At 40.0% G+C, this 24,188-nt stretch overlaps 1 protein-coding gene across 3 annotated transcripts in view; it reads left to right on the top strand.

The window, feature by feature from the left end:
* maco1b (macoilin 1b) overlaps positions 1 to 24,188 on the top strand; it is a 96,573-nt gene that overhangs the window by 33,740 nt on the left and 38,645 nt on the right. For all 3 annotated transcript variants that reach the window (XM_078237939.1, XM_078237937.1, XM_078237938.1), the window contains 2 exons: positions 10,768 to 10,909; positions 22,557 to 22,683. In XM_078237939.1, coding sequence (XP_078094065.1) covers positions 10,768 to 10,909; positions 22,557 to 22,683 — 269 coding nt within the window. The remainder of the gene's footprint in view (positions 1 to 10,767; positions 10,910 to 22,556; positions 22,684 to 24,188) is intronic.

The following is a 24,188-nucleotide window of genomic DNA, read 5'->3' on the forward strand; positions in this document are numbered from 1 at the left end:
TAGTTCCAAGTTAAGAAGGTTTGTGGCTCGACGGGAAACATGCACATGCTGGTGTTCCCATGCATCTGCTGCCCTTGACAGTCTAGATGGTAGAGGTCCTGGTTTTGGAAGTGCTGTTGCAGGAGCGTTGGTGAGTTGCAGCAGTGCATCTTGTGGATGATATGCACTGCTGCCACTGTGGAAGGAGTGAATGTTGAAGGTAGTGGATGGGGTGCCAATCAAGCATGCTGCTTTGACCTGAATGGTGTCCAGATTCTTGAGCATTGTTGGAGTTGCACTCCTCCAGGCAAGTTGAGAGTATTCCTTCACATTCTTGTCTTGTGCCTTTATAGAGGTGGACAGGCTTTGGGGAGTCAGTGGGTGAGCTACATGCTGAAGAATTTCCAGCCTTTGATCTCTTGTACCCACAATATTTGTATAGCTTGTTCAGTTTCTGATCAATGGTATCCTCCAGTATCTTGGTGGAGGGGGATTCAGCAATTGTCATGCTATTGAATGTCAAGGGGAGATAGAATCAAACCATGTCATGGGAGGTAGTTATTCCCTTGCATCTGTATGGTGTGAACGTTACTTGTCACTTATCGTCCAAGCCTAAATGTTGTTCAGGCTTTGCTGCATGTGAACATGATCTACTGCAGTATCCTGGGACTTGGTGAATAGTACTGAACATTATGCAATCTTTAGCAAACATCCCCACTTCTGACTTTATGATGGGAAGGTCATTGAAGCGGATGAAGTGGGAGTCTTTCAAAAGTGTGTTAACCAGCATTCAGGGTCAGCATATTTCTTTTTACAGTGAAGGGCAAGGCTGGTAGAGGTAGGGAACCCTGGATGACTCGGGTTATTGAGGCCCTGGTCAAGAAGAAGAAGAAGACATATGACATGCATAGGCAGCTGGGACCAAGTGGATCCTTTGAAAAGTATAGAGGGTGTCGGAGTAGAGTTTAGAGAGAAATCAGGAGGGCAAAAAGTGGACAAGAGATTTCCTTGGTAGATCATATATAATCATATAAACACTACAGTGCAGAAGGAGGCCATTCGGCCCATCGAGTCTGCACCGACCACAATCCCACCCAGGCCCTACCCCCACAGATAAGGCAAAGGAGAATCCAAAGAGCTTCTACAAATACATAAAGGGCAAAAGAGTAACTAGGGAGAAAATGGGGTCTCTTAAAGATCAACAAGGTCATCTATATGCAAATCCACAAGAGATGGGTGAGATCCTAAATGAATATTTCTCATCAGTATTTACTGTTGAGAAAGGCATGGATGTTGGGAAACTTGAGTAGTGACATATTACAGAGCAGGAGGTGCTGGAAGTCTTAAAGTACATCAAGGTAGATAAATCTGCTGCCCTTGACCTTCTAGATGGTAGAGGCTAGGGGACCTGATGGAAGTGTATCCCAGGACATTGTGGGAGGCTAGGGAGGAAATTGCGAGTCCCCTAGCAGAGATATTTGAATCATCGACAGCCACAGGTGAGGTGCCTGAAGATTGGAGGGTGGCAAATGTTGTGCCTTTGTTTAAGAAGGGCTGCAGAGAAGAGCCTGGGAAGTACAGGCCAGTGAGCCTAACGTCTGTTGTGGGTAAGTTGATAGAAGGTATTCTGAGAGACAGGATCTACAGGCATTTAGAGGGGCAAGGACTGATTAGGGACAGTCAGCATGTCTTTGTGAGTGGAAAATCATGTCTCACAAATTTGATTGAGTTTTTTTGAAGGAGTAACCAAGGTGTGCTTCAGGGATTGGTGCTGGGTCCACTGTTATTTGTCATTTATATTAATGATTTGGATCAGAATTTAGGAGGCATGGTTAGTAAATTTGCAGATGACATCAAGATGGGTGGCATAGTGGACAGTGGTGGGGGTTATCTAGGATTACAACGGGATCTTGATCAATTGGGCCAGTGGGCTGATGAATGGCAGATGGAGTTTAATTTGATAAATGCAAGGTGATGCATTTTGGTAGATCAAACCAGGAGAGGACTTACTCAGTTAATGGTCGGGCGTTGGGGAGTGTTACAGAACAGAGATCTGGGGTTACAAGTTCATAGCTCCTCGAAAGTGGAGTCACAGGTGGACAGGGTGGTGAAGAAGGCATTCAGCATGCTTGGTTTCATTGGTCAGAACATTAAATACAGGAGTTGGGTCTTGTTGAATTTGTACAAGACATTGGTGAAGCCACATTTCGAATATTGTGTACAATTCTGGTCACCCTATTATAGAAAGGACATTATTAAACTAGAAAGAGTGCAGAAAAGATTTACTAGGATGCTACCAGGATTTAATAGTTTGAGTTATAAGGAGAAGCTGGATTGACTGGGACTTTTTTCCCCGGAGCGTAGGAGGCTTAGGGGAAGGCCTAATGAGGTCGATAAAATAATGAGGGGCATAGATAAGGCAGATAGTCAACATCTATTCCCAAAGGTAGAGGAGTTTAAAACTAAAGAGCATAGGTTTAAAGTGAAAGGGGGGGAAATACAAAAGGGTCCAGAGGGGCAATGCTTTCAGGGGGCAGAGAGTGTCTGGAATGAGCTGCCACAGAGGTGGTTGTAGAGAAGGGTGCAATTTTGTCATTTAGACAGTTACATTGGTAAGATTGGCATAGAGGAATGTGGGTCAAACGTGGGCAATTGGGACTAGCTTAATGGTAAAAACTGGATGGCATGGACAAGTTGGGCTGAAGGGCCTGTTTCCGTGCTGTAAACCTCTATGACTCTATGAAGATAGCTGTGCCTAGAACATTACCCTGAGGAAATACTGCAACCTGGGACTGAGGTGATTGGCCTCCAACAACCATGTTCATTGTACTAACTATTACTCTAACTAGTGGAGAGTTTTCCCACTGATTCTCATTGACTTCAATTTTGTCAGGCTGTATTGAGGTCAGAAACTGAGTGGCCCTGGCAGAACTCAAACTGAGCATCATTGCGCAGGTTATTGCTGTGTAAATGCTGCATGATAGGACTGTCGAAGATAGTCGGGGGTGGGGGAGCGCTGATGGAGCTAAATTGAATTTGGCTAAATTGAATTTGTCCTGCTTGTATACAGGACATAGCTGGGCAATTTTCCACATGTTGGGTAGATGCCAGTGCTGTAGCTATACGGGAACAGCAAGCCTTGGTGTACTGCTAGTTTAGGAGCAAAGGGCTTCAGTACTGCTGCTGGAATGTTGCCAAGGCCCATAACCTTTACAGTATGCTGTGCCTTAAGCTGTTTCTTGGTATCATGTGGAGTGAATCAAATTGGCTGGAGACTGGCATCTGTGATGCTGAGGACCTCAGGAGGCGGCGAAGAATGATCTCCATTTGACTGAAAATGGCTGCAAAATGCTTTGGCCATAATTATCTTTTAATGTGTTGGGCTCCCTCATCAGTGAGAATGAGGATATTTGTGGAGCTTCCTCCATTGGTTAGATGTTTAATTGCCCATCCCCATTCATGTGGCAGGACTACATACTTGATCTGAGCCATTGATTTTGGGATCACTTAGTTCTGTCTGTAGCCATGCTGCTTCCATTATTTGGCATGTAAGTAGACATGTTTTGTGACTTCAGCAATTTGACTCTTCATTTTTAGGGATGTCTGGCACTCTTTCCTGCTCTCTTCATTGAACCATTGTATGATGCATTCATTAATCCTGTTAACTATAAAATTTAAATCAATATTATTGGAGCTGTGATTCCAAAAGTAAGAACTTCTTCAGGTCTCTGAAACTTATTTTCCTGTTTAATTGTTACTTTGACTATTGTAACTTGGAGTTTTCTGCCTGAAGAAATAATTTGCATTTAAATAGTTTCTGCCATAAGCACATGATATCGCAAACTTACAATCCGATGGACTACTTTTGAAATTCCATCTTTGCCGTCATAATGCAGCAACTAGTTTGAGCATTGGATGATTGATGATTGGAGCTTTGGATTTTTTTCCTCAAAAAATGAACAGGTTGTTCATATTGATGACTTTGAACTTTATCCAGCTGTAAAGTGATCTTTCGTGCAGACAGCTGAATTGGAAATTTTACTTCTGTGTAAATCAAGCCAAAATAATGAGATTTAATTTTCCCATTAAATCTTTTTATGCTCTGGCAGTGAAGATGAACCTTTTTCTGCTCTGGCAGTGAACATGAACAAATGCTGGTCAGATTTTCCAGTGTTATGTGCAGTATATATTTTGTCAGCTGTTATAATCCATTAATTATTCTCTGACGCTTGCACTTTTGAATACATCTTATTGAAAGTAATCTATTAATCAAACAAGTTTACTGCATCAGTAAATTTAATTAAATAAAATTATCTAAATATATTTAAACTAGGTTTTATTAGCTCGCTATTTGACGCAGAGATGCAGTACTTGCAGTTTATTAGTCATAATAAACCCTAATATAAATGACCAATTTTAGTACCCTGAAAAATACTGCAGCAGTTCTAGTATTAAATAAGCCACTATCTTCTCTGTAGAACATTTGAATGCAATTAACACAAGATTCAACCCTTGACTATTATTATTGTTTCTTGCTTGAACTTATTACGGGCAACAGCCTTGTCCCCCAAACACTATTGGACTGGAAAATGATTGCATTTACAAATTAGAGCTTTTAATTGCACTTCAATTGCACCAAATAATGCTAAATATGTAAGTAGCTTGCATTAACTTTTAACTAGAATTCAATTTTTGTGGCCTTGAAGCCTATAACATTGGCAATGTTTTAAGTATTGGCTATAAACCACATCACAAAGACACAATTAACTTATTATGATTTGCAAAACTAATTTAATGTGAATAAAAGTTTAAATTCCTGTAGTTACAGTACACATGAATCATGATGGATCAGTTGATGAGATGAAGTACTGGAGATGCATGTGGTGCATAATGTCACCATTGACCTGTTAGAGCACATAGTCTATGTCTGTGCTATGTATTTCTGTGTACATTTTAATCACGTTCTTAGGAATATGATGTAAATTTTAAAACCGATGAATTCAATGTCAAACAATGTACAAACTTCCTTAACTGACATTGATTTGAATTATAAAAAATTCTCTAATACAGTTTGTAAATACAATTTATAAGTTTGAAATTGAGTCAGTACCTCAATAAGTTTAAGTATTTATTAATGTCACAAGTAGGCTTACATTAACACTGCAATGAAAATCTCCTAGTTGCCACACTCCGGTGCCTGTTCAGGTACACGGAGGGAGAATTTAGCATGGCCAATGCACCTAACCAGCATGTCTTTCAGACTGTGGGAGGAAACCGGAGCACCCGGAGGAAACCCCGTGAAGGCACTGGGAGAACGTGCAGACTCTGCACAGTGACCCAAGCTAGGAATCAAACCTGGGTCCCTGGTGTTTTGAGGCAGCAGTGCTAACCACTATGCCATATTTAGTTAGTGGAACTTCTGTTCTTTTTACATACAACTTACAATATAGTGTGTAAAGTCAATTTGGCTGATGAAATCTACTTTCTGGATGTAATCAAAGAAAAATCCAGGATGTTGAACTAACGTGACTAATCTATTAATTAATCCTATTCACCGCTAATATTTTGATGATCCCAAGACAGGAACCACTGTTTCATTATAACAGGATCATTCATGTCTGAACTTGAAACCCATTGCTTGTTACTTTGCCAGATATACATCTAACCTTTCTTTAGAACAGTTGGTTAAAACAATTTTAACCTCTTTTTGATGGGAAATTTCTTTGTATATATTTGCTTATTTCTAAACATGGCTTTGGGTTATCGGAAGCTGCTCTGTACTCTGGTTGCAGGAAAATACAATCAGCAAAGTGGTTGCATCAGTGTGCAAGTATATCTTTGTGTCTTCCTCCAACAGTCTTATGGACTTGAGACCACAAGAGCTTGGCTTCAAGAGACCATTGCTGTAATTGTTTTACTCCAGCATTGTTTGATAACATTTCATTTCCTTACTTAGCTAATGATCCTCATATACAGATGCACCATAGAAAGCATTCTTTCTGGCTGTATCACAGCTTGGTATGGCTCCTGCTCTGCCCAAGGCCGCAAGAAACTACAAAAGGTCGTGAATGTAGCCCAATCCATCACGCAAACCAGCCTCCCATCCATTGACTGTCTACGCTTCCTGCTGTCTCAGCAAAACAGCCAGCATAATTAAGGACCCCACACACCCTGGACATTCTCTCTTCCATCTTCTTCCATGTGGAAAAAGATTCAAAAGTCTGCAGTCACGTACCAACCAACTCAAGAACAGCTTCTTCCCTGCTGCCGTCAGACCTTGAATGGACCTACCTTGCACTAAGTTGATCTTTCTTTACACCCTAGCTGTGACTGTAACACTACATTCTGCGTACTCTCATTTCCTTCTCTATGAACGGTATGCTCTGTATAGCGCACAAGAAAATACTTTTCACTGTATGCTAACACGTGACAAATCAAATCAAATTTCAAGCTGTTCCCATTGCCTAGGATAACTATGCATCCTCATAATGGAAATATTGCAGACATTGCGTTTGATGTGCCATAGTGATTTTGCCATTGGCTGTTTCACTTGTACAACTATGAGGACAAGTATATGAAATGACTGATGTTAGAGTACCAGAGCAGAAACCCCGAAGTATCCCATGAAGCTTGACTAAACTGCAACAGTTTTTCTACTTTAGCATTAGTGTGAGGATAAGCTATTTCATTCCCAAGTGTGAGTCTATTGACACACTAGGAAGCTTTTATCTAAACAATTGAACAATACTTAAACATAACACGATATAATTTTTTAACTGCTAACCTATCTTTATTAGTTCCAATTTAAGCAATATACCTCTAACTGTTCTTCAAAAACCGTTAGCAACACACAGGCTCATTTGCTGGTATGTGGGCTTCTAGTCCTCGAACCTCCAGAACATTTCTAGAAGGAGAGACCTATTTCTCTTAGTCCCAAACAGTAGCCTCCAAAGAGAGTTTTCGGGACCTGGCAGAAACTGTAAGCTTAGCTCCACCCATTAACACATGGCCATCTGTGTCAACCTAATCAAAACCCTACTCTGAAACCCCAGGGGAAAAACCAAAATAAACAAAAATGCATTTACTCAGATTAAAACAAACATCCCATTAGCTAAGATCAATTATTTAGCTTGCATTCTCAGTATTGAATTGTCCGGTGCAGACAAATCTGCACTGTGTAAAACAGAGCAGAATTTTAAATATACCCCTTATAAGAAGCATGATATAAATACATTTCTTAAAGGCACAGTATCATCATACTGGTTTATATTCAATTTAACAAAGAACCAACAAAATAACACAAGACCACTGTTATTTTGTACAAGGGTAACACCACCTTATTTTGATATTCAAATAACTATAAAGCTAGAATAAAGGCCTGTTTGTCTCTTATTCCATCAGCGCAGTATTCCTTGTTTTGTAGAACTGTTTTTGATTGACAAATTGCAGATCTTTTTTCAGTTCCATCCACCCTAGGACTAGTTGACTCGATGGATATTGGATGCATGTTCTGTTTGATATATTGGCCTGGATGTTGCTGTATTAATAACAGCAAGACTGGATATTACAGGATACAATTGACAGCAACTTCTGGCTTCTACACATGCGCATGTAAACATAGAAATATAGGAGTTGGTGTCAGTGATGCACAGCTCTCCACAGGCTGCATTGTTGCTGTCTTCACTATCTCTGCAAATTCCATCAATGTAATGGCACAGATATAGGTTAATTAACTATTATTCATGCACTGAAAACAAATGAAAATGTTAGGGTTTGGGTGGTCTGACATAACGGATTTGATAAATAAATGATAATTACTTATGAATAACCTCTCTGGATCTGAACAAAATAATTTTCCAAACCTGGAGTCACATTCTCAGAAGAAAATTTGTGTTGTAGATTTTTAAATTTTTTTTTTAGCTTTTCTTTTGTGTCTATTCTTTAATTCTATATGCATGTCCAAATCTTTGTTTTGCTACCAGTATGATGATTTAAACATTTATATTTTCTGTTTTTATTTCCTGCTTTGCAATGTGTGTCTTTTATTGAGGATTCTTCCATCCAGCTGACTGATGGGCCTCCCTGCTGCTTGGTCTGTTCATATATACAATAATACATATATATAAAACCTGGTGTTGTGAGACTTCTTACCATATATACATACCACAGATGCCATGCAGAGCATACCACTGTAAACTGGCTATCTTTGCTGTTAAGCCCAAACAGAGTTTCTGAGCAGCGTTTTGTAAAGTGAATGACGAAAGCCATTCTTTCGTCACTCGCAGCACAATCTAGGCCATTAAGTGGGAATTCGGGAGTAAAATGTGAAATATCCAAAAACCAGATGTTTGCTGTAAATAAAGAGTCTTGATATTGGATTTAAACATAAAAACTGTCCGCAACAATTAAGGTCATGATTGTTCTGTGTGTTTCTGAACATGAATTTCTTTTTAAATTATCTGATCGAATGAACAGTTAGTAAATTTGACAATGTGAGAGAGGAGTTAATAGCTGTTGTGATACTACAAGAATATTTAACCTTGCCATTTCTAAACTTCCCTTCTATCGTCTGGGTCACTAAGCCCTGATGTGGAGATGCCGGCGTTGGACTGGGGTGAACACAGTAAGAAGTCTCACAACACCAGGTTAAAGTCCAACAGGTTTATTTGGTATTTGCTACCAAATAAACCTGTTGGACTTTAACCTGGTGTTGTGAGACTTCTTACTGTGTTCACTAAGCCCTGTCAGCCAGTTTCCTCATTTTATTATTAGGACTCACTGGGTTAACAAAGAAAAATAGTCAAATGAGTCACTAACGGTTGAGGCAGGGAGTACGTACATAGGTTACAGAGAGTAGGAAGGTTCAACATTTGAACCTGATCTCTGCTGGGTTAACTGTTCTCAACTGGAACAGCAGTTGGGAATGTTACAGTTCTCCTCAGCACCCCTGAATTAAGGAATGGAAATTCAGGCAGTGCTCTTATGCTTGATTGCAGTGTTTTTTTTTCCTTTATGAATTCCTTCTTGAAGGATGAGCATGTGGACATCGTGTGAAAACCAGATTGAATTCAGTTGTGATGCATACCATGTTTGATCTCCTGCTGTGATTTGCTATCCAGGTTGTTTGCATGAAAATGGCTACTCAAGAAGGCACTAGAGGGTGTGTGGTGCCAGTTAAATGGTACCCACTGAGGAACCTTGTACCTTTTTGAGAAAGCAAGAGGATGGGAGAAATTTGACAACTGGGGAGGAATACTGAAATAAGGGGTTGTTCTACTTTCTTGTAATCTTTCAATCTTAGCTGACGTTCGAAAGGGTTACACACTTGACAGGTTAACCGTTTGTCACTTCAGCTGCTGCCAAACCTGCTACGTATTTTCAACATTTTTTGCTTATATTTCAGATTTCTAGCACAAGCAGTAGTTTGCTTTTGTTATATATTTGAAAAGTGAGTTCCTGTTTCACATTTTAATTGAAGCCTCATTCATACCTGGTAGTTAGCTCAGTGCAGTCTTCAAGTGCACATTTTATTACATGTTGACGGTTTAAAGATAAGTTTCTTTTCTTGTGTTTTAGCTCAAAAAAATTGAAAGTGCCCCAAAGCATAAGAACATAATGGTCAGTGTGATCTTTTTAACTGGAAGGATCGAATACTTGGTTCTATGGCAAGAAGTCTAGAACTTCAGTTGAGATTTAATGATAAATATGTATTCGATGTTAGTAAGACGGCTAATACAAGAGCGAAATACTGTGGATGCTGGAAATCTGAAATAAAAATAGAAAATGCTGGCAGTACTCAGCAAATTGGACAATATTTCTGGAGAGACAAAAAGCGTTAACGTTTTAGGTGACCCTTTGTTAGAACTTGGCCATTTTCTGTTTTTGTTATGTTAATAACAGACAATGGTGGAGTATTATGTAATTTTGCGTTCCACAGCTGTAAGGAGTAGGTTGAGACAATAACAATTGTACAAATAGGTTGAATGAGTGTTGTTGAAAAGAGATATGCAGTTGAAGCTTTTTATCTTGCGTTCATCAGGACAAATGCAGAAGTACCAAATTTCAAAAGGAATGATTTATACTGTATGAAAAAAGGGTGCTGATTGATTGGCAAGCTGACCCTGGTGGAAGTGTTTCTATGCATTCCCTGGTACATTTTCAGTGGAGATTCCCTGACTGGTCAGCATCCACTTGCCAATCAGCACCCTTTTCTTATCCAGGATAACTTGTTGTTCCCTTAAAATTTAGTAGCCTTTGGTCTGTACCGATGAGTGCAAAACAAAAAGCTTCGACAGCACATCTTGTTTTCAGGAATGCTGAAGAAATAGTAATGTGTAGATCCACTAGGATGCTGCCTGGTATCTCGAAATGCAGGAAAAAAAGGGTTCCTTTCATTGCGGACGTTATGGGGTGATTTGATGGAAGTTTTTAAAGTTACAAAGAGTTAGGACAAAGTATGGAAAAATAGACTTTCCAGTGATTTGAGTGGTCTGGAACAAAGCGACATAGATAAAAATTAAGTTTCATAATTTAGGATGGAGAGTTGGAGAAACTTAGTTTTACACAGACCCTGCTCTGCCAAAGCAGGTTCTTGAAATAGACAGTGATGTGGACATTTTAAGAATAGGTGAGGTGGACTTAATTATTTCCATTTTGTAATTTCTATATAACTTTATACGGCTGTCTGATAAATGGCTAACTTTTGAAACACTATGCTCTTGATGACAAAATTAAATAATTGAAAACTGTAGGTTCAATGTCTGAAGTAACTTTTTTTTCCAATTGCAGCACTTTCTTGTACCTTAAATTCCTTGTTGTGTGGGCACTGGTGTTGCTGGCAGATTTTGTCCTTGAATTCCGCTTTGAATACCTTTGGCCTTTCTGGCTCTTCATCAGGAGTGTTTATGATTCCTTCAGATACCAGGGTCTGGTAAGTTAGTTAAAGACTTCTGTTTGTGAAATGTATCAGTTCCGTCTGTTGCGATATGTTTAATACGCACCATTACCATAATCATTAAAAACGATGCTTGATTTAGAAGCTCTCCTTTTATTTTTTTAAATTGCTGAAGTATTCTGGCCAATTTTAGGATCACACTTTAGGGGCATTGATGGTTTTAAAGAGTGTGCAGAGGTGATCTACCACTATTACGTGGAGACTAGAGAAACTGGGGAGATTATAGAAACATAGAAAATAGTAGCTCTTGATCTCTTTAGCCCAAAGAGCGAAATCTAATCCCTTCTTGAAATCACACAATGTTTTGGCCTCAACTATTTTCTGTGATGGTGAATTCCTTCACACTCCCTGAGTGAAGAAATTTCTTCTTCAGTCCTAAAAGGATTACTCTTTACCCTCAAACTATGTCCTCTAGTTCTGGACTCCCCCAACATCAGGAACATTCTTTCTGAATCTACCCTGTCTAATCCTGTTAGAATTTTATAAGTTTCTAGGAGATTCCTTCTCACTCTTCTAAACCCCAGTGAATATAATCCTAAGCAATTTAGTCTCGCCTCCTATGACGGTCCTGTCACCCCAGGAATCAGCCTGGTAAACCTTTGCTGTACTCCCTCTATATCAAGGACATCCTCCGATAACAAAACTTCACACAATACTCCAGGTGTGGCCTCTCCAATGTCCTATACAATTGCAGTTAAACACTCCTATTCTTATACTCAAATCCTCTTGTTATGGAGGCCAACATTCCATTTGCCGCCTTTACTGCCTTCTGTCCCTGTGCGCTTACTTTCAGCGGATCCACCTCTGTCAATTTACACCCATTCAAATAATAATCTGCCTTCCTATTACTGCTACCGTAGTGGATAACCTCAGGTTTATCCACATTATACTGCATCTGCCATGCATATGCCCACTCTCTGTCCAAATCACGTTGACGCATCTCTGCATCCTCCTGATAGCTCATCCTCCTGATAGCTCACCCTCCCACCCAACTTTGTATCATCTGCAAATTTGGAGATGATACATTTAGTTCCCTCTTCCAAATCATTAATATATAACGTGAACAGTTGGGGTCCTAGCACAGATCGCTGCAGTGCCCCACTCATCATTGCCTTCCAATCGGAAAAAGACCCACTTACACCAAGTGGAGATTTGATAGAGGTGTTCAAAATCTTGAAGGATTTTGGTAGAGTAAATCTGGAGTAATGGTTTCCAGTAGCAGAAGAGTCAGTAACCAGATGACCCAAATTTCAGCTAATCGGGAAAAGAACCAGCGGTGGGTGACACGAGGAAAGAAATATGCACCATGGCATGATCTGAATGCACTGTTTAAAGGGTGGTTGAAAAAGATTCATTAGTACATTTTAAAAGGGAATTGGCTAAATACTTGTAAAAGAAGGATTTGCAAGGTTGAGCTGAAAGAGCAGAGGAAGATGACATTATATGCCTCTTAAAGAGGAAGCATTGGTGTATTGCACCAAAAGGGTTCCTCTTGTGTTGTATTATTCTGAGTTGAAATACAAATGCATTTTTTTCTTAAACAAAATGGAACAAGATTTCCTCTGATAAATAATAATCTTTAAAATATTCTTACTTGCCAGAATTCTTTGTAGCTTAATATTTTCATTTTTGGCTTTCATAATCCTATCCCAAGTAACCTAAAGTATGTGCACTACCAAAGAGGAATCAAAATGTTCCCCACTGGCATTCTACATGTTACAGACAGGAGGGGAGTTAATTGAAACAGCACTAACTTCTCATCTCACCATTCTTCCATAAACAGAAAGGTGTTTTTGTTTGTTTCCATCTTTACAAGTGGTGGCGTATTTCCCAACCCCTCCGTTTTGGCGTGATCAAATTTTCTATTAATAATTCCATAGCAAACTAGAGATTGGATGAACTGAAAGGGTTGGTTTATTTGCACAAGCTCAAAATGTGAGAGGGTTGTATTATCACCTCTACACTCAGACAGTATAGAGAGGGATAGAATAAAGAATTTACAGCACAGATCACAGAGAAAATGAATATTGGTTCACGTGGATTCCAGAGTACAGAATCAACGTCCTATGAGATATTCCTTCACAGAGGTCAGTGGACTGAAAATCAAGGCTGTACAATTCTCTTTTCCAAAAGACATAGAAGCAGAATTAGGCCACTCGGCCCATCGAGCCTGCTCCGCCATTCAATCATGACTGATATTTTTCTCATCCCTACCCTCCTGCCTTTTCCCCATAACCCCGATCCCTTTATTAATCAAGAACCTATCTATCTCTGTCTTAAAGACACTCAATGACCTGGCCTCCACAGCCTTCTGCGGCAAAAAGCTCCACAGACTCACCACTCTCTGGCTCATCTCTGTTTTAAAGGATCATCCCTTTAGTCTGAGGTTGTACCCTCTGGTTCTAGTTTTTCCTACTAGTGGAAACATCCTCTCCACATCCACTCTATCCAGGCCTCGCAGTATCCTGTAAGTTTCAATAAGATCCCCCTCCCCCCCCCCCCCCCCTCATCCTTCTAAACTCCAAGTACAGACCCAGGGTCCTCAACCGTTCCTCGTACGACAGGCTCTTCATTCCAGGGATCATTCTTGTGAACCACCTCTGGACCCTTTCTGAGGCCAGCACATCCTTCCTTAGATATGGGGCCCAAAACTGCTCACAGTACTCCAAATGGGGTCTGACCAGAGCCTTGGATGGCCTCAGAAGTACATCCCTGCTCTTGTATTCTAGCCCTCTCGATATGAATGCTAACATTGCATTTACCTTCCTAACTGCTGATTGAACCTGCACGTTAACCTTAAGAGAATCTTGAACAATGACTCCCAAGTCCCTTTGTGCTTCTGATTTCCTAAGCATTTAGAAAATAGTCTATGCCTCCATTCCTCCTTCCAAAGTGCATAACCGCACACTTTTCCACATTGTATTCCATCTGCCACTTCTTTGCCCACTCTCCTAGCCTGTCCAACTCCTTCTGCAGCCCCCCTGCTTCCTCAGTACTACCTGTCCCTCTACATATCTTTGTATCATCTGCAAACTTAATAATAGTGCCTTCGGTTTCTTCTTCCAAATCGTTACACAATGAGATAGGCATGCAGAGATGCACTAGTCTTATGGGTGATGGTACAGAACTTCCAGCAGACGCAGGGTAGATGGGGCCAGGTGTCCAACAATCTGGGCCAGGGTTCCTTTTCTGAGAGGTTTCCAATTAAATAGTAAACAGCAGACTGAGTTTTGCGGTTCAGTAAGGCAATATTACTGGTTCCATAGGATGTATCTCTTGCCTGTGTCCCCGAGATTGTGAAGAATTGAAAATAAGATTGTGTGGTCCTTTGTCTTGGCAGACGAGCAGACTATCACCCTGGGTTATGAAATGCAAATTGCCTTTCTTTGCCTTCCTAATCACTTAGAGTGTCTACAGTGCACAAGGAGGCCGTTCGGCCCATCGAGTTTGCACTGACCCTCCAGTGGAGCATCCCACCCAGGCTCTGTCCTATTTACCCTGCTAATCCCCCTAATGTATACATCTTGGGACATTAAAGGGCAATTTTAGCACGACCGATCCACCTAACCTGCACAAACTGACTCTGCATCTTGGTTTCCAGAACTAAGGTCACCTCTCTCTGTAGTACCTGTTATGATCAGGCCCCCATGTTTTTTGTAAGATTCTGGACCAATATTTTATTTAAACTAGACAAATTTTCAGCTTCAAGACACCTGTTAAGAGAATGAAGCCTCAATGAGGTCTTGGCAACTAAAAACAGATGAAGCATTTGAAGAATACAGGGAAAGTAGAAAACAGCTCAAACAGGGAGTGAGGAGGGCAGAAAGAGCCACGAAACGTCCTAGGCAGATAGGATTGAGAAGAATCCCAAGGCATTTTAAACATATATTAGGAACAAGAGGGGAGCTAGAGAAAGAGTTGGTCCACTTCAGGACAAAGGAGGAAAATTGTGTAGAACCAAAGAGATCCTTAATGAGTACTTTGCATCGATATTCACAAAAGAGAGGGACACGTCAATTGATCGTGTCTCGGAGGAGTGTGTAAACCCTTTAGAACAAGTCATCATTACGAGGGAGGAAGTGTCAAGTGAATTAAAAAGCATTAAGGTAGACCAATCTCCAGGGCCAGATGGCATCTATCCCAGATTACTGAGGGAGACGAGATGAAATTGCTGGGCCTCTAACAGAAATCTTTGTTTCTTCGTTGGCCACTGGTGAGGTCCCGGAGGATTGGAGGATAGCCAATGTTGTCCTGTTATTTAAGAAGAGTAGCAAGGATAACCTGAGTAATTATAGGCCAGTGAGCTTGACGTCAGTGATAGTGAAATTGTTGGAGAAGATTCATAGGAATGGGATCTCGACACGTTTGGAACTGAATGCTCTTGTTAGCGACAGCATGGTTTTGTATGAGGGAGGTCATATCTCACTAATTGAATTGAATTTTTTGAAGAGGTGATAAGAATGATTGACGAGGGAAGGACTGTGAATGTTGTCGACGTGGACTTTAGTAAAGCATTTGACAAGGTCCCTCATGGCAGGCAAAAGATTAAATCTCACGGGATCAGAGGTGAACTAGCTAGATGGATTCGGAACTGGCTTGGCCATAGAAGACAGAGGGTGTTTTTCTGAATGGAGGTCTGTAACTAGTGGTGTTCCGCAGGGATCAGTGCTGGGACCGCTGCTGTTTGTAATATACATAAATGACTTTGAAGAAAACATAGCTGGTGTGATTAGCAAGTTTGCAGATGATATTAAGGTTGGCGGTGTTGCAGATCGGGATGAAGATTGTCAGAGAATACAGCAGGATATAGATAGACTGGAAAATTGAGCGGAGAAATGGCAGATGGAATTTAATCTGGACGTATGTGAGGTGATGCATTTTGATGGATCCAATTCAGGTGGGAGCAAAATAAATTGGCAGAACCATCAGGAGCATAGAGACACAGATCTGGGAGTACAAGTACACATCCTTAAAAGTGGCAGCACAGGTGGAAAAGGTGGTGAAGAAAGCATATGGCGTGCTTGCCTTCATCAGACGGGGCATCGAGTATAAAAGTTGGCAAATTATGTTACAGTTGTATAAAATGTTAGTCAGGCCACATTTGGAATACTGTGCCCAATTCTGGTCACCACACTACCAGAAGGACGTGGAGGTTTTGGAGAGAGTACAGAAAAGGTTTACCAGGATGTTGCCTGGTATGGATGGTATTAGCTATGAGGAGAGATTGAATAAACTGGGATTGTTCTCCCTGGAAAAACGGAGGCTGAGGGGCGACCTGGTAGAAGTTTATAAAATTATAAGGAGTATGGATAGGGTGAACAGTTGGAAACTTTTTCCCAGGGCAGAAATGACAATTACAAGGGGGGAAAGGTTCAGTGGAGATGTGCGTGGAAAGTTTTTTACACACAGGGTGGTGGGGGCCTGGAATGCACTGCCAAGTGAGATGGTTGAGGCAGTTACGTTAGCCACGTTTAAAACTTATCTTGATAGACATATGAACGAACAGGGATAGAGGGATATAAACAGTTGGTCTAGATAGGTAAACGTGATCGGTGCAGGGTTGGAGGGCTGAGGGGCCTGTTCCTATGCTGTACTGTTCTTTGTTCCCAAGGTTCCATGGCTTTTGAACAAATAAAAAAAAAAATTTCCTAAAGAAGGTTAGAAAGATAAAACAATTTTACAACATCTATCTTGTACTCTGATATTCACGTATGAGGTACGTGTGAATTAACAGACAAACAGTGGTCGAACACTGCTCAATAAATGACAGATGCGACCAAGACAAAATCAATGGAAATCTCAGCAGCCCACCCAAACATCAGTAAAAACTGTTGAGCCAGCCAATCTTGTGAAGCTCTTGTCTGTCTCTCTCTCCAAGGCCGCCTTCACAAAGTTGGCAAACCACAGCCCTTTGCCTGTTTGGAGCCTCTTTCTGCAGTCCTCTTTATTTTAATTCAAGTGAGACCTCTTCCTGCCCCCTGTCTGGGACTCTTCCACTCTTCTTCTGGGCCCTCTCCAACCCCTACCGGGGGCATGCTTTCAATGGCACTGCTCATACTCCCTCAGCAGAAGCTCTTCCCTAGTTCTACTTGTGCTGTTGGTATTTTTTTTATTATTCATTCATTGGGCATCACTAGCTGGCCAGCATTTATTGCCCAAGCCTCGTTACCTTTGTTCAGAGGATAGTTGAGGGTCAGCCACATTGCTGTGGTTCTGGAGTCTCATGTAGGCCAGGCCAGGTAAAGACGGCAGATTTCCTTCCCTAAAGGACATCAGTGAACCAGATGGGTTTTTTCGACAATGATTTCATGGTCATCAGTAGATTCTTAATTCCAGTTTTTTTTTACTGAATTCAAATTCCTCAATCTGCTGTGGCGAGATTCGAACCCGGGTCCCAAGAAAACCAGCTTAGTTTCTGGATTAATTGTCTAGCGATAATACCACTAGGCCTTCGCCTCCCTTTTTCACTGCAAGTTCCTCTCCAGTCTAGGGCAGATGTCCTTAAACCTGGCACAGGGCAAACAACACAACCATCTAGGCTCTCTCTCTTGGCTGTAGTGAATTGTCTATCCCCACGACGATGTTGTTCCCTACCACCCCTACATTCCTAGTTATTCCTTTTAGTTGAATGGCCTCCTGTAACGAGCTGTCATGGTGAGTTTACTCATCCACCTTGCAACTCCCATTTTCAGCTATACAAGTTGTAAGAACCTCAAACTTGTTGTGACAAATACAAAGGCTAGGCTCTTCCATTTCTATCTTCTCGATCCCCTTAACTGCCTCACTTGCAGTCATATCTTTCTGTCCCCTAAACTTGACATGTGCAGAGTGATGAGGGAACCTGCGATAACAAACCTGTCTATCATAACGTTTGTGGGACTGACCACTGCAGTCATTTTGAAAGCAGGTTTCATTTTTACAGTATACCTTCCATCTACAATTTAACATTGCTACTGTGTTAAATGGGACAGATTAGGCAGTCCGTTAAGTGTTTTGTAGGCTACCACCAGCAGTATAATTATATGCCACCGTTCTGTATTTCCCATCATTATAGATGTCAATACGCAGACAAATTAACCCATTTCACATGACATTTAAGAAGCAGCTGAGTGGATTTGCCGCAACACGGGTAATTAGCCGTTTGCTCAAGACCTGAGCATCAGAAATAGTCGTCCTAGTACTGATAAAGTTGCTTCAGTGTAGATACAAAACCTAACAATATTGAAAATTGCCTTTTCACATAAATAAAGACCAATTTGTCCAGCCACTCAAATGCGGCTCTATTAGCCTCTTAATCATTAGCAAAGAAAGCGAAGGAGTCAAGTGACATTGTCTCAACAAACCTGCTCACCAGCACACGGTTACAGTTCTCCTTCTGCACTTCACACAACCTTGATCTGGGCATATGCATATGCTGAATGTCAATCTTTGGTTGAGTCATGTAAGGATGATGTTTTGACATATTTAACATATCCTAACAGGCTTATTTTGCAGGTAGTAATAACCCATATTTGAATGCATTTCCCTTCAAATGATACATGCACTAGTATTTATTGCAGTAAATTAATGTACTGGGTCAGGCTGACCATATTTAATCCACTTAGCATTTGTAATTAGCATCTTCAGTTGAAAGAAACCAGTCAGGATTATTTTTTTAAAAAAACATTAATTGGCTTTCTTTCAATATATTTAAAACCCTATTTACAATTTGAAAGAGAAATTGTACGATAATTGTTCCTCATGTGAACTAACAACATTTATCCCAGTAGTTAATTTATGATTAGTTGTTTTAGTTCTAAATATATAAGTTGGAAACAATGGGATTGCTCATATTTCATGTCAAGTATGGAACATGCTTCAGGTGTTGCTGACAATACCCCACATATATTGGCAAAATGCTACCAGTGTGGATTGCAGTTATTTGTTGCTAGAAGTTGCAGTGGCAAGTTGGCTATGTTTACGTACACATGCGCACATTAAGCAATGTGGATAGCATCATTATTAAAGCAGGAAAGGTAACTGCCTTTGACATCAAGGCAACATTCAATTGAGTAAAGCAATAGGGAGCACTAACAAAACTGTGGTCAATCCAGGTTATTGGAAATGTCTTTCATTTTCTGGAGTCATACTTGACCGACAGGGAGATGGTCAGAATCAAAAGCCTCAGAGTGCCGACCTCAGCTGAACTTTACGCAGTATATATGGCCTTAGAATGCACTGAAACATTCACCAAACTTATGTTAGCAGTACCTCTGAGTTTTGTGATCCCTACCACCAAGGAGAATGAACAACAAGGTCATGGGTATGTGACCACTTCCAAATTCTCTGCCAAGTCGCACATTATTCTACTTGAAAATATGTTGCTTGGCCCTTCTTTGTCAGTAGGTTAAAGTCATAAAATTCCCTACCTAAATGTTATTGTGGGGACAGCATCAGTTTGGAACCTAAAGCAGTTGAAGGAGATCGCCTGCCACCACCAAGTAGAAATGGATAAAAATGAGGCATTACCCACATCTTGAGCATTTTTTAAAAAAATGGTTGATTTATAATAGCCAAAATAAAAATCAAATTCTAAAGCATAATGGAAATTACTAATCATAGCCATAACTGTTAGAGGGCCTAAAATTTACTTTCCTGTCCTTTTCATTAATTGATTCAGAAACTGGACTGAGAGGAGTGTGCTTTAATAAATGGCTAGTTCTAAAACTCCCTGAATGTTTTTTGTTTGTAGTGAAAAATGTCTCTTGCCACAGATCTGTACTTGTGATCACACTACTTGTGTGGGTTTTATGCCATTTGTGCTAATATAACTCCACCTTTCCTCCTCGTTCCTCTTGCTCATTCATTCGCATGCAAGTAATTGCAGAATTTGAAACTAATTTTATCACTGTCCTGGACAAAATGAAGAAAATAGATTTTAGATTTTTAAATGTTGCTGAAATTAATGTGCCACATCTCTTGTTCTGTGGAAAAGTATATTGAAATGATGCATTTAGTTGTAGAATTGGTGTTTAATTGGTACTGCAAAATCTGGTGTACAAATTGCATATTTTCATGTAAAAATACAGAGGGGTGACTTGCATGAGGTTTGCTGAGAAATCAGCCATTTGCTAACTGCACTGTATATTATTTCTAATCTTGCTGTCTACTGTAATTTTCCAAATAAAATATGCATGTAGACTTTCGTGAACGAAAACATTAAAATTGCTTTATGCACCTAAACTTTTGCAATGCCACAGTCAAAATGCTATTTCCCCTGGAGGCATGACCGACCAGTTGCAAGTGATGGTGGTTAGCTGCGACAGGCTTGGGGGCATGTTTGAGAGTGTACATGTTCAATCTTAGCATATGCCAACGAACTTACCTGAACCATGACTATCAAAATAGTCATCGCACATAACATCTTGGATGACATCCTACTGCTTATGATGTCAGTTGAGTCCTTTGGTGAATTAAAGCCTTGCAATCCTCAGGACAGCAGTCACCAAGCCAATCTTGAAAGAAATGTTAAGGATGCGCTGTTGGAAGGAACAATTTTCTTTTGCACTTTCCCCTGTTTGCTTGAGAGTTTCCCCTCCTACCCTTATCACAGGTGGGGAAACAGGTCTGGACTGAGCTTTCTGTGGCCCAGTAAAAAGACCCAAACCATCACTAGTTGATAGCTGATCCCAAATAACGTCAACTGCATTCCCTGTGAAGGCCCACTTAGTGGTTGTGGAGGGAAAAAAGTCACTCTGATTTGTTACTGTGTATAATGTGCACCTTAACTGCTCAATCATTTAGGGCAGAAAATGTGTAGTTCAGTAGTGGGGGTGAGCAGAGGTGGGTGGGGTGGTAGTATTATGGGCATTGTGATGTATGTGTAGAATAGCTTGCATTCTGTTAACTTTCTGGTGTCAGTTGAATTTAAGAATTATACTTCTCCATGCAAAATATAAATCTGCATGGAAGTTCATCCGTCATGCCCTTGACATCCCGTTTGACTCCATAGTTAGTTTTGTGCAGACCTCTATTTGACTTGAATATGTATTTAACAATTGCTTGCTAATAGCAAGAGTAACCGGTGACATCAGTGAATTAATGTGTCTGTTTCAAGGACTTCTTGAAATTGCAGAGTCAGGCCTATGATAGCTATCAGCTTTTTGGTACTGACCTATTCTGAGGAGTGTAGAGGTGGCTGTCAGCTGTGCTGGGAATCTCTTCTCCAGAATTAGCTGTACTGGAGTGATTCCAGGTACAGTACTGCTGTAAACAAAATTTGAGTGGTGCTAAGTTTTCTCCAAGACACGTTTATGGACAAGTCAGTCTTCGACTTAATCAAATAATTGCTTGACTGGACGCTGTATCAAGTCGTTTTTTAGTTTCACTACAAGAGTTGTCAGTTTTGACCTTTGTGGCTGTTGCAAATGTTGAGAAACTCCTCGATTGCATGAAGCTTGTGGCTGCTACACTTTTGTTCCTTGATCTCTGGGTCTGTTCCATCTCCCAATTTAGATTGTGCTTCTGGAGCTGGAACCCATGCTGCGGTGGGGTAAACACCTTCAATTGGGCGAACGTAATTTTTTTAGTAAGGCTACTCATCTGCTGTAAGGCTTTGGATTAATTTGTCTAATCTCTTAAAGTGAAGATAGTGTTGCTGCTTACTTTCCCTCCCAACACATTCTTCCATAAAAGGGATTAAAGCTTAACTTTAGAAGCCTTTCTTATACTGAAACTAGTCAATGCAACTGTCTGCAAAAGGCACATTTCCTAATAATGGGTTCATGTGATCAAAAATATAAAAATGAAACTGACAACCTTTTGTGTCACATTAATAATGGCTTTGTCATGCTCGCATGCTTATGTTGCAGATTGAGGATGATTGTACACGAACAGAAATCATTGTAAACCAAACCCTATCAATAGAGTTTCCATTGGAAAACCTGTTTACTGCTGCTAAGGTGTCTTTTGTTCGTTTTTGTATTCTGCCATCCTAGTGATTTTAGATGTTTAATTTGAAAATGTCTAAGTTAAAGAACTTTATAAAGTCCAACATATTATACTAGTCACCAAAACAAATTGCTGATTATTGCAAAGCTGTTCGATTTGACATCAACTGAGCTCTCATTTCCTTCAAATCTACCTGTGCATCTCCTCCTCCCCCCCCCCCCCCCCAACCTATCACCAAGAAGTGCTGTTTTGTTTCTTTAAAGCTGTGAGATTCCCTGTATCATCATGATTAACTGAAAGCAGTAGTTTGTCTAGTGAAAGTGCTTTATGAAGGTTTTCTTGCCTTGTGTCTACAGAGCATGCCAGATTCCATGAAATGCTCTGTAGACACAGTTTTGCCATGTTCCATAGAGAATTTGTTTTGGAAATGATATAATCGTTGCAACTGTATACAAATAGAAAAAGCGCAAGAGGGGGAATGAACACTGCCCTCTTAAACCTGCAGTACTCTATTTTGCAGCTACTTCTTTACCACCCATCTCAGTAATGATCTCCTTTAACATGAAATCCTGCTTAACTATGTCTTTTGTCCCTAGGAAATTAGAATTGATCTTCAAGAAGCTCAACCATATTAGTTTGAACAACTGTAAGGATTGAGCTTGTAATGCATTCCTTTGCTCTGTTTTTCTTGCAGGCTTTTTCAGTATTTTTTGTTTGTGTAGCATTCACATCAGATATAATATGCCTACTCTTCATACCAGTGCAGTGGCTTTTCTTTGCTGCCAGTACATATGTATGGGTTCAGTACGTCTGGCACACAGGTATGTTCATTTTTTTTTCAATTCAAATTGTGTCTTTTGTAGAAAAAAAGGAGTAAACTTTAGAATTGTGAATCTTGTGAAGAAAGGCATGATTTGAATCGTGATTGGAAAGCGTTTGCAAGTCAAACTTCTCGTTGGTCTCGCTGCCAAACCTAGGCCATGTTGTTGCAACAACATAGGAGGGAAGAAAGACATCTTCCTTCCTAAAGCAAACTATCTCCATGCGATGCTTAAAATATATTATCTCAATAACTAACTAGTGATGGACAGAATGGTTTTTGTATATGACAATTATCAAATATGCATAGTGTCCTGTAAAATTGTACTGAATAAGTTTTGCTTTGCAACCGTATGTCTTTAATGATGTAACTTAATTAATTAGCTTTTCTGTCCCTGTTTTTGGCTGTTGTTTTTGTAGTACTGAATAAGCATACTAATGCTTTGTCTTTAGTTATTAAAGATGTGCTTAAAAGCCCAGATATTGCATGCAAATCAATATCATATATAGTGTGGTGTTTCATGCAAAATGGGGTTAAACTAATGGGCCTTTGGTACACTATTTCTGAGACCTGTCCTTGACCAAATTGTAATAAATTCTGCCTAGTTTTGAGATTTGTATGTCAAGCAACCAACTAAGGAATAGTTTATTTACGATTTACTTTTGTGCAATGAGACATAGATAATTAATAACCTGGTAATAAAAGAGCCTTTGGGGAGGAATAATTGTATGGTAATTTTATATTGGGTTTGAAGCTAGTGTATTAAATCTAGACAAATCGAACGATGTATATATGCGTGACGAGCTGGCTTAAATTGTTTAGAAAATCATATCAAGAGATTTGACGGTGGACAGGCAATGGCAAAGATCTAAGGAATTAATTCATAATTTGCAAGGATTATGCATTTACTCATGGACTAAATAGCATAATAGGAAAAGTGGTCTAACTGTGGCTACTTGGGGAAGTTAAAGAGGGCATTAAATTAAAGGAAGAGTATTATAATATTGCCAATAAGATCAGTAAACCTGAGGATTGGGAGGGTTTTAAAATTTAGCAAAGGATGACACAAACTAATAGAGAAACTAGGGTGAGAATAAACAAACTAGAGACATAAAGTTGTAAAAACCTATAGGTATATCAATCGGGAAGAGATTTGTGAGAGCAAATGGGAGTTGTTTCGCGACAGAGATGACAGAAATTGTAATGGGAATAAGCAACGGTAGAAGTGCTAAATCAAAACTTTATATTGCCTCTTTCATCAAAACAAAATGAGGGATTGGTGATATTAGCTTAATAAGAAAAATACTAGTGGAGAAATGAATGAGATTAAAAACCAACAAATCCCCTGGACTCAGCCAGCACCCTAGGGTTTTTTTAAAAAGGTGGTTTTGGAGATGCAATTAGTAATGCTTCTAATCTTCCAGAATTCTCTAGATTTTGGATTAGAAGGTAGCAGAAATGATCTCTTATTCAGGAAAGGTGGAAGAGAGAAAAAAGGTGACTATG

Source organism: Mustelus asterias, chromosome 21 (genome assembly GCF_964213995.1).
Source record: "Mustelus asterias chromosome 21, sMusAst1.hap1.1, whole genome shotgun sequence".
Taxonomy (NCBI): domain Eukaryota; kingdom Metazoa; phylum Chordata; class Chondrichthyes; order Carcharhiniformes; family Triakidae; genus Mustelus; species Mustelus asterias.